At 40.1% G+C, this 11,434-nt stretch overlaps 2 protein-coding genes across 2 annotated transcripts; one reads left to right on the top strand and one right to left on the bottom strand.

Moving 5' to 3' along the window:
- The first annotated feature begins 1,548 nt into the window (after nucleotides 1-1,548).
- On the top strand, nucleotides 1,549-4,534 carry arl11 (ARF like GTPase 11). The gene is made up of 5 exons (XM_088291603.1): nucleotides 1,549-1,675; nucleotides 2,808-2,873; nucleotides 2,935-3,050; nucleotides 3,111-3,288; nucleotides 4,233-4,534. Exons 1-5 carry the CDS (start codon nucleotides 1,643-1,645, stop codon nucleotides 4,392-4,394), a joined length of 555 nt encoding a protein of 184 aa, XP_088147729.1. The 5' UTR covers nucleotides 1,549-1,642; the 3' UTR covers nucleotides 4,395-4,534.
- Nucleotides 4,535-4,536: 2 nt separating this feature from the next.
- cavin2b (caveolae associated protein 2b) lies at nucleotides 4,537-8,742 on the bottom strand. The gene is made up of 6 exons (XM_088291602.1): nucleotides 8,359-8,742; nucleotides 7,559-7,699; nucleotides 7,377-7,478; nucleotides 5,819-6,076; nucleotides 5,401-5,553; nucleotides 4,537-5,332 (listed from the first exon to the last, which is right to left on the bottom strand). Exons 1-6 carry the CDS (start codon nucleotides 8,626-8,628, stop codon nucleotides 5,042-5,044), a joined length of 1,215 nt encoding a protein of 404 aa, XP_088147728.1. The 5' UTR covers nucleotides 8,629-8,742; the 3' UTR covers nucleotides 4,537-5,041.
- Nucleotides 8,743-11,434: the final 2,692 nt, after the last annotated feature.

The following is an 11,434-nucleotide window of genomic DNA, read 5'->3' as shown; positions in this document are numbered from 1 at the left end:
AATCATTGGCCAGCCTAATACCACTCCCCTTCAAAAATAGTCTTTAAAATCTAAAGAAACAGGCCATGGTGTAATTTATTTTCCTGGGAACTCCCATTTCTTATCCGAATGAGATGACATAGAGGAAAGGTTATTCAAAATCTAAAACATAACATATCTAAAACAAACAACTTAACATAGGATACTCCTGACCAACCTTTTTGGAAGGATGTTACTGAAGGATTGTATTACGATTACTGGCATTATTGTAAACACATACGGGACAGAATGTCGATAATTAAAGTTAGCAGGTTCATATTTGCTGACTATTTTAAACATTGATGAAACAAGAAGCATTTATCAAATGAAACTAGAAGCACGGGTCACAAGAATGACTGGGATTGTAGGCCTGATGTTTACTGATTTATTATATTATTCTCATATGCTCAATTTATAGTACTTAGTTGAAATGTGTGAACTTTATTGAAATTCTCAGTAGTGAGAATAGATTTGCGCACATAGCATTTCCATGAGCCGCCCTCACATTCACAGCACTTCATGGACAAATACGACGAAGCACATTCTCCACATTGGCTGTAGAGATGCAAACATACCAAATTGGGCACTGGAGGACTCACACAGACGCTATCAAAAGAAAAACACATTCCGAAAGACATAACAATTGGGGATCGGAGCACATGCACATACGCATACACACACGACATATACATACACCTGCACATACACACACACACATGCACACCGACAAGATTACAGAAGAATGCCAGCGGAGAGAGAGACGGAGGGACGGCCCGCCGGAGAAGGCCATCTTTGGCGTGCCAGTCTACGGGACCAGACGGGAATCGACCATCATCAACTATCCAGACGATGACTAACCTGGGGAAGACCTTCCCTTGGACGTGGACCCGTGCCGTGGGAGGGAGCGAGGACGACCGATTCAACCGATTCAACCTACATTACCCTTGACATGAAAAAACTCTTGTAAAAACTGAAGCTGGGCTGAAAGATGGTGCGCATTTTTCGACTGTGCTCACCCGAGTGGAGTTTCTCGTGAGATTAAGAAAAAGCCGCCCAGATATCTGTCTTTGTACTATTTCCTGAACTCCAGAAATTGAAGAAACTAAATATCGGAACTCTAATCAGTTGTTGAGTCTTTATTTGACCCTTTTCTTCTTGAGCACAAAAAAACGAACACGCATTGGAGTAAGTTTGGCTTTTAAAGATTGCTTTACTAACTACTTCTCATTTCCACGGTGACTCAACTCCAACAGGCCGCCAACAATGTTAAGACCCTGGAGAGTACAGAAGCAAAATAAAAGTAAACGCTTACAGAATAGAGAAAAATCATTGGATTGCAATTAAGTTATCGTTATTTCACCATTATCTGTACTTTTACTTAAGTACAGAGTGCGAGTACTTCGGTCACCTCTGGTTTTAACTTTACAATGATAAATCATCAGTGGTTTTGGGGTCCTTTTGCAGGCACAGTATGTAGTATCATGTTTGTTTTTGTGCTGCTTGCATAAAGAACATGCAGTCAAACCAGTTTGCGAAGTCATGTATTCCTTCCTTGGTTGACACATTTATTCTGCAAGAAACTGACGGGATTCTGAAGTTTAAGGTACAGAGCAGAAGAGGAGTTATGGGTCTAACTCAGTCAACTAGACATCCACAGGTAACGCAAGTTGATTTGGCAGGTTGATTTAACAACAAGCACATTGGCTTAACATGTCAAACCGACACCTTGATCCACCCTGGAACAGGTTAAAAAAAAAAAAAAGAGGCGCCACATTCGCGCTGTTTAAATGCATGATTGGAACAAACTTCAACAGTCATTTCAAGTTTTAGCTCCAAAGTGAATTTAAGATGTTAGCTTTTGTAAATGTTAACAACTGCAATGTTGTTCATGTTGCTAAAAATGCTCTGGGGTGGATTTACAAAGTGGATGTCGAACTTTAAAACAAAATGAGATTCCGTTCTGCCATAGCGAAAAAAAAAAATGGGTTCACATTTGTATTCATATATGATCGCATCATATAATCACTTCAAATATTTTGTAAACAATAAATTGATTTCTGATGTGGCAGGAAAGCCACTGAGCTGAACTGAAATGATATGAAAAACATATGTTTGTCATGTTTGGGGTTGCGGCGTCAAATTCACCACAAATTAATCCAGCGGAACCTGTCGGTAAGGAGAATAAATCAAGTGGATATCGTACAGAGAAAATTGGAGTGGACACTTTGTAAAGTGGCAGACTTGGATCAAACCTCCATCTTCGGAGTTGGAAGGAACAGTTCCACTGGTACTGCATGTACAAAACCGATGGGTTGGTTTGTCTGAGTAATTTAGGAAAATTTAATGTCTAGCCTTGGAGTATTGCATACGATCCATTTCATCGTCGAAAGAGCATGGATGAGCCCTTAATTGGCCAATTCCTCAATATTTCATTCTGAATTTCTTCTATTTCTGAAACAACTTTCCTGATGAATTCTAAATTATGGCTCCCGTTGTGTCTCACCTTTAAAAAAGTTTACTTTATGTATCATCTTGTTTTTCCTGACACTTCTCTCATTTAAACGACTTCTGTAGAGAAGAAGGCAAAAATCACAATTCAAGCCATTTACCCGGATGTCGCAACCGCTCAGCCTTTGTCAAATATAACATGTAATAATTACATTCCTATTTCCTAGTGGTTGCTCCATTGCCACCTGGAAGTATTTTGTATGTGTGGCATCGTGGAGAAAAGCTCTTTTAGTTTTAGAGATAAAATGCAAAGCTAATGTGAATGTCCAACATGGATTCAGGTGATCCTGATGGGTTTGGACTCTGCGGGAAAGACGACTTTGCTGACTCGACTGCTGACTGGACAGGTGAGGCGCAACCAACATGACGTAGTGGTTTAGCAACTGTGATCTGATTGTGACCTGACAGCTGATGGACACGTCACCAACCATTGGCTTCAACGTAGGATCGTTCGATGTGGACAAGAGGACGTCTCTGACCGTTTGGGATGTCGGAGGACAAAAATGCATGAGGCCCAACTGGAGGTAATCGAGTACTTTGCTTTTGTTTGCCGCTTCCTCGTCGTTCTTTGTCGTCTTTTTCAGGTTCTACCTGGACGACTGCAAGGCACTGGTCTTTGTGGTTGACAGCGGCGATCCCCGTCGAATGCCGGAGGCCCAGAAGGCATTGAAAAAGGTTTTGAGTGAAGAAAAGTTACGAGGGATTCCGTTGATGGTTCTTGCCAACAAGGTGGACCAGCCTGGCGCCATGACCGTACGAGAGGTAGAACACAGTAAAGATTCTAGACGCACCCTGGACCCTCTAAGCTTGAACGTAAAACCTTAGATTTGTTTGAATTAATTTTTTCATGGCAAATAGTTTTCTTACTTTTATTAACTCCTGCCAGTGTTAAAAAAATAATTTTAATATTATGAAGTGCTAAAATGAAACAATTTTCAATAACTTGACAACGAGGCACTCTAAAGTGGCCATGCCAGCACAAAGGCAATTTCTGCATGCTAGTGGATTGATTTCATGTTCTCTCCTCGCTCTTCTGCCTTATTTCTCCGTGACATGCTCACACTCAAGGCCAACAACAAAGCGTTCTAAAGCAGCCACACCAGACTATCAGAAGGGAATTGCACAGGATAACAACATTGTAAAGGATGTTTTCGGGTTCAATTTAAATGTATTTAATTCGGTATTACTGTAGATCTGTAGCCACAGAAGGAGGAAGGTCAGTTGTTTCAGGATTGCAATAATTTAACTTCATTACACAATACTTGATGACAGTTTTTTTTTTTAAATTTTGTACTCAACAACTACTCCATATATTTAAAAAAATTAAAGTAATTCAAACTAAATTAAAATTAAGCAGTGCTGGAAAAATAAGAACTAACAATCTTGGAGTCGTGGTTGTTTTATTTATTCATTTATTTATTTTAATCCTTTTTTTTGCTATCCATTTGTGGTCCATAGGTAACACAAGCAAGCAAGCAATTATGTTGACTTTATTCCAGGGGTTCAACAGTTTTTTTATTTAACCAAACCAGTTCCTTTCCATATCGAAAAACAGCTGACATGTCATGAAGCTTGCACAAAAATGATGATAGACTACAACACAATGAAAGCAAGGTAGGATGGAGATGTCATTCTTCCTTCTAATCTATTTTTCCTCTGTCCTTTCTGGACCGTCCCTTCTTTCATCGCCACCCACTCGAAATCAGATCGCCACACAACTGGGATTGTCCAACTATCCCGAGCTGCGATGGGAGATTCAAGCATGCAGCGCGCTGAAAGGAATTGGTCTGCGTCAGGCCTTTACGTCCGTCGCCAAACTCATCAAGAACGACCAAAAGGGCATGAGGAGTAATAAATGGAGAACATGAAGATCTGTGATCGAAATAGACAGGTCCGAGGTTGTGTTTTTGCATGTATTTAAGAGATAAATATAAATCACAAACCAATTGGATTCTGAAAAGTTCTGTATTTTAGTTGTATTATTTCCTAAATAAAACCATGCACAGGACATCGTGTGACACACTTTTATTTATCTATGACTGTTAGGTACAATACATATATTCTTTGGTTGCAGAAGTACTTTTTACATAAAAGAAAAGTGTTAAGTTGCATTTGTGAAAGCCATCAGAACCAGTCCGTTAGGTACATTTTCAAACTGGTTGATCAAAGTGAGCTTTGCGTGGTTACTGGTTAAGCAGCAGCTATGTAGGTAAGCCATTGAAAAGTTAGCATGATGTGAAAAAAAAACATTTGTCGATAAATGAGTTCTTGATAGATGAACATGGAATGTGCTCATATTAAGTTTGGATAAATCTTTTACGGTCCAAAAATCAAAACCTCTCTATGTCTGGGTGAACATACTTCAGTCAACATCACATGAATATTTTCAAACAAGATTCCCTCCAGTGTTTTAGCGCTAGATTTTCCTCTGTTACCCAACTCAGATAGAGAGTGTGTTTGTGTTGGTGCGTTTCAGTGTGCTGATATTAAAACATCTCTAAATGTGGTCAATCTCTTATTCCTGGAGCGACATCGAAGACTCCTCCTTGTTTTCATGGTCTTGAGGCAGCGTGGTGGACAGAGCGTAGTCCTCACTAAGCCCTTCAGATATACCGCTGACCTCGGCACATGGTTGCTCCTTCTCCGTCTGCTCCGGCGGGGCCAGCTCATTGTGGATCTCCGTGAAGGTGACCTCCTGCTCGTCACTGCCCAGCGGCGGCAGCTGGGCGTGGTCGTCCGGGACGGGGCACTCTTCGATCTGGGCGGGATGTTCTTCGAGAGGCTGGGAGGCTGAGTTGCTGCGAGGCTGCAAACACACACAGGTTAGAGGTCACACAGACTGGAAATAAGATCAAGCTCATTTAGAAGTCCTACCTTTTTAATGCCGAAGGTGACAGGAGAAACTTTGAGGCTGGACGTTTTCTGTTTGATTTTCTCTCGCTGTTCAGCGGAAACAATTTTTGTTCCGATCTTTGTCATCTTTTTCTCGATGTTTTGTCGGGAGAATGCCTTCTTCAGACTGTCAACCTTCAGAGAACGTTGGAATAAGAATGATCTTTTTTTGGCAAGTATATTAAAATACACAAGGAATTTGTCTGTGGTAGTTGGAACCATTCTAGTTCTACAGCAAAAAAAAAAATCACTGATCAAATTCACAGTAGGTTGAAGGCAAACTCAAAAGCACAAAAAGTCGCCATCCTAATCACACATGTGCAATACTGATGAACAACAAATTGTAAGGTTCATAGCACAACTGCTCAAGTAATTTTTAACATCTTATCGTGTGGCGTACCTTCTTCAGACTGGAGTGTTTCAGTTTCTCAGCTTTGGACTTCTCCATGTTCTCAAGGTCTTGAGGCCACATCTCCTCTTCCAGATCCGCCTCCAGGCCCACATCCTCATCAGATGACAGGTCGATATTTTGCAGCCCACCTTCCGAGGGCTGATTGCCTTCGACAGCACCAGATTCATCTCCCTCTTCCAGAATTTCATCACGAGGGAACGGCGGCGGGTCCTTCACAAAGACACTGGAAGGGATCTCGTTCTCCTCCTTCAAGGGATAGCAGTACCACAGTAAGCCAAAAGCAGGCCTAAAACTAAACAAGCAGTTGTTCTGATCGTTATCCAGACTAATCAAAGACTACCGTATGAATGCCTTGATATACGAGTGAATTGACTTGCAACTTTTTCGATGGCTACCAGTTGAAGTTTACTGTCGACCGAAAGAAAAAACAAAGAGAAATATTCATTTTGTATTTATAACAACTATGCGTTTGGAAAAGCTTAATTCCAGAAGTGGTGGGCATTTGTCTACATTTTGCTGCCCCGTCATTTTTCTTGACAAACTGAATTGTAATCCTCAATCCGTCGATTAGAACGTCAGATGTCCGTCGGGCAGTCAGTCAGTTCCCGCGAAAAAAAATCCCCCAAAAAAACGAGCGCGCCCGTCGGTGATGGACTAACATTCGTTGTTATTGTCGATTACACTGATGGTTGAAAAGCCACTTCCGTCATTCATCAGTCCATCATTTTTAAAAGGTGTCCTGTCATTCATCAATCGTCGGCAAAATGGGCAGGTCCATCAGTCTGGCGGAATGCCCACCTCTGCTTCATTCTGACAAATAATGAAAACGCCATGAATAGGCTAACTGTTAGCTTTGATAGTCGCCATGTTATAACCCTGCACACAATGGACTTTTGAACACTAATGGTGGAGCAAAACACGTTGACAGACTGTATAACCATATTAACAGACAAATATCCTTTATCCTTTGCGAAAAATGACATAGTAGAAAATGCAACTGGAGAAGTTGTGTGTGTGAATGCTGAAATGTTGAATGATAAATTATGGAATGATAATTAAGGCAAAGAAATAATGTGGAATAATAGTTAAATGGTGTTAGTTAAAAATGTGCAATATGTTTGTGGAAAATGTGGAATAATTTTGAATGAAATGGAATGATGTTCAAAGATATGGAACGATGCCAAAGAATGTGAATAATTTTGAAAGATATGGTGTGGAATATACGGTTGAGAAATGTGGAATGATATTTAAAGATGAAATGATGTTGCATGATATTGAATGATGGTGATAAGAAAGATGATTACGTGTTTTGAGTTGGTCACGAAACAAATGAAACATATATCTCAAAACACCACTGTACTTAATTAGCACATACACACGCTCACACATGGCCACAAGGAATTTGGGAAATGTTGCGTATTGGCGAGAGAAGCCAGAGTCATGGTTCCCTGTGATCTCATGATTTGTGAAAGAAGATAAGAGCAGCTCACATGACTTCTTTTTCCCTCAAAGAGTTGAGAAACTAAAATAATTTCAGCACACTGACCTGAAAGATGAGTACTTTAAAGTTGTTTCTGTTGATCAGATGCGAATGGTTGGCCTCCAGTTTCTTAACCTGCGTGCCCTGACGCTCCATCCTTTCTCGTACCTGAAACGCAGCCCCATTTCATAAAAAACTCCACGCAGTTGAACCTGGCATTTAACGTGTCGTCGTCGACTTCTACTTACCTCCTTCATGGTGACGGAAAGCTTGCGACTCTTGTCCAGCAGTTTGCTGACGGTGTTGGAGGTGTGACTGTGACTCTTGGAGAGTTTGATCATATCAGCCTGGATACCCCTGACCACGCCCTCCATCTCCACCTGGTGCCCCTAAAAACCCAAAGACCTTTCAGATCCTTGTGACCGCACCCTTCTCAGAGCTAACCACATATTCGCAGAAAAGAAATTGCACTAAGCATCTGGGATTTGTTGGCACGAATGGCTCGGTTGTTTTTGGGCTAGAGGGCCAAGAGTTAAAAACTTGATTACTTTTGAGCTGATCTTGAGCAAGGCTTTTCATGGATAGTAATGAGTAAAGTTTTTTTTTTTTGGGGGGGGGCGATCACTTTCTAATATTGCAAGCAGCCAATTAAAGTTTTTTCTCTTTTCAGAAGAAAATGAGAATAAAAACAATACTCAAGCTGTTCATGTGAATTTAATAATGATGTCAGCTGAAAAGAAATTATTTTAAAGCTTGAGTGCGACTGACAATTACCAATGGAAAGAATTTAGTCCAATAAAGACACAAATATGTGGGAGCTGCTTCAAGTTGAGTCAAGTTGTTCGGAATTAACTCTCATCAAGAACATGTCCTTCTTTTGCAGAGTGCGTCATCAAATGTTTGAAATCAAATGGTGATGTTTTTGGTTATAAAGTTGAGAGGTTCTCGACCTTTTCAGTCTTTATGAAATTAGGACCTTAACCCATTCTGCCAAGAAAGTCTGAAGGAAAGTGTCACAGAGTTGAGCGCGGCCCCACCCTTCACCCACCTCCATCTTGTGCTGGTTTTCCTGCACAGCGTCCAGCATGTTGACCAGTTTGTCCAGCAAAGTGAGGACCGTGATGGCGTTGACGGTCCCCATTTTCTCTGGGTCCAAACCAATCAGGCCTGCTATAGGATTTTCCAGGTTCTCTTGGTTCTCTTGTTCTTCCAGCTTGTCATCCGTCTCTTGAACCTGAGGAGGCGCCAGCAGGTCCTGGCTCTGGTGGGTGTCAGTGGTCACCATGTTCTTGCTGGCCTGATCGGCGTCCTCACTCATCAGAGACAGCAGTAGGTCAGAAAGTTCTGTAGGCTGAAAAACAGTGGAAACCGTGTGCGTGTGAGTGCGCTGTGTGTTTGTGTGTGCAAAGCTCTGATTGGTTGGCCCTTGGAAAAACATTCCGCCTAACTTCCCTGTAGGGAAGTGCACACCCTTAACTCTTCCAGTGCCAGAACAGACCGGTACTTGTGCTTGCTCTGCAGCTTGACACAAGTTCCACAAACAGTCAATTAAACAAAAAGTGAAGCAGAAGACTACAGTATTCATATACACAATTGTGGACTTTTTCATTCAAATGCAATTTACATATGAATGTCTTCTTTTTTTGTATTAATGAAGTAAGATATATATGTAAAGCATTGCATGAAAACTAAAATTTACATGACAGGGGAATGAAACTACACATTTATGTGAATAAATAAATACTAAATAATAATTAAATACTATATAAAGAAACATTGACAATGAAAGTCCTATATGCGAAACTATAAAAACAGTTAAACACAACTAAAATACTCAAACACTCGTCTTGTGAGGAAAATAAGTTTCATGGTTTTGTAAAACAGTACGTGGCACCGTCAACTAGGGAGGGGAAGGAGTTAAAAAAAACCTTACAGCCTGTTCCTATGACAACAGAGTGCAAGGGGGTGATCTCTCTCGCCTTCATGCCTTCCAGATGAAGTCATTTGGAAAGAAAAAAAAACTCTCCCTCGCTCTCGCTGACTTAAAATTGTGGTTTACATACACTCATCATGCATATGAATGTCATGTTAATTTGGGGCTTTACATTATTTATTTTAGCCGTTTGTTTTTCATCTGAGGGGAAAAGTGGTGACCTATTTTTCATCATATTTACACTTTGAACTGATCATCTTGAAATCTGCAGTTGTTTAGAAATAGCTCCCTCAATGAATAATAATCAGTGTAAATCTTCAATTTAAAGTTAAGATTTTTCCTTCTTCTTGTGTGACTTGGACTTTCTCCATTATTGAGTATTGCATTTTTAATGCAGCTAGCAAAGAGAAACTACTAGCTGCCGTCAATCAACAATCTTCACATTTAAAAGAATATTGCAATCATGCCCATGATGACTGTAAAGTATGTAATGAATTTTTATGACTTCTGCTCAGACTTTTTTGACAGATTCACTTTTATGTGTTAAGGTCTTGTCATATCAAACACTTCCCAAGGGTCTCAATAACATATCAAACAGTGTCATTCAGCAGCTTTAAACTTGTCTGATCTTCACCCATCCTGGCTGCCAAGTATGGGTGAGAAACTTGGATAAACTAGCCACAATGTGACATCACAGCAATTTAGAATGGCTTGCTCTCATTTTAAAGGGGAAGTCAAGCCCAAAATTTTCTTTACAAGAATATGTTCTATGCTGTCCCACTAGCTTAAACACGACATTTTGATTACTCATGCATTTGTGCAATAGGAGTTAAGGAGTAAAATCCAACACATTTTATCCATCTCAGGGGGCAGCCATTTTGCCATTTGATGTTGACTGAAAATACATCACAGTTGCTCAGCTCACTCATGTCACAGCTGTGGTATCATTTTCAGTCAACAGAAGTGACAAAATGCCCCCCCCCCCGATGGCTAAAAAAAGGTGCTGTTTCACTTATTTTCCACAAATGCAATATTAATCAGAATGCCATGTTTCGACTAGAAAACATAGAACATTTTATTGCAAAATAATTTGGGCTTGACTTCCCCTTTAAGACACATTTCAGAAAAAGCACATAGCAAAACACCATGTCCACATGCTAAACATCTCAAACAAGAATCAAGGAAGACATAAAGGAAGTCACATTATTTAGAAACACAATAGACTCGGGAGCAACTTCCTTGCAGCGTCGTGTTACTTCAGCAGTACTGTCTGATTTTGTTTTTTGTGTGCAAGTTGGATCCATGGAAGCACAAGCACAAAGAAATTGGTTAAAAGCATATTGGCATTCGGGTCAGTAGCAATCAGCTCACGCAGTGGCGAAGAGGACAACAGAATTTAGAGCAAGTTCTGTTGAGCTGCCAATACGTTATTGGAGAAGAAACTAAATGTTATTGAATTAGTGAAGAGGTTCATGAAGATTTTGGTACACATGCAGAATTACAGGAAGTTTGAGACCAAATACGTTCACAAAGAGGCAATAAAAGCACAATCTGTTTGCATGTGGCATATCAAAGTTGGGGGGAAAATGCATTGTGTGGAATCAATTAATTAGTCGAAGGCAGCTGAAAGGAAAAACGTTTACTGCACACACACAATGAAATAGAAAATGGTGAGGCAAAGTCAACCATTAACACAATGCACTTAATTGTGTGAATGTTGAGGATGTGCCAAAAATACTCTTTATTTAATCTCACTCCTTCCACATTTTGACTGATTCAAACTTCCTAATATTTACAAAGTTCACAAACTTCAGGCTTCTATTTTTCCTCATTCCAAAAATTCAATTCACAATTTTAACACAATTCCATATTTGACACAAGAAAAGAATGGTTACATGCGGGTGAGAGAGTCTAAATCTTTCCATTGCAATTTCAAAATGTTCAGATCATTCAGGATATTTTGGGAATTAGTCTTGCCCACACATGCCCACAAAAGGAAGGCACACATTTGAAATACCTCCCACATTTCTCAACCGGTTTAAAATTAAAAAAAATTAGCTCGTCCTCGACATCTAGGCTAATATTTATCACATTCCCCAAATTCACCGATTTCTACAACAATATTCTCAGATTAAGAATTTTACAAAGAGTATTTATTGACCTCCTCTTTCAACATTGCTTGACCAATTGA

This window comes from Idiotropiscis lumnitzeri, chromosome 3 (genome assembly GCF_059441095.1).
Source record: "Idiotropiscis lumnitzeri isolate Australia: NSW breed Sydney's pygmy pipehorse chromosome 3, RoL_Ilum_1.0, whole genome shotgun sequence".
Taxonomy (NCBI): domain Eukaryota; kingdom Metazoa; phylum Chordata; class Actinopteri; order Syngnathiformes; family Syngnathidae; genus Idiotropiscis; species Idiotropiscis lumnitzeri.
Note: the sequence above shows the minus strand (reverse complement) of the source record. Positions and strands in the feature narration are given on the sequence as shown.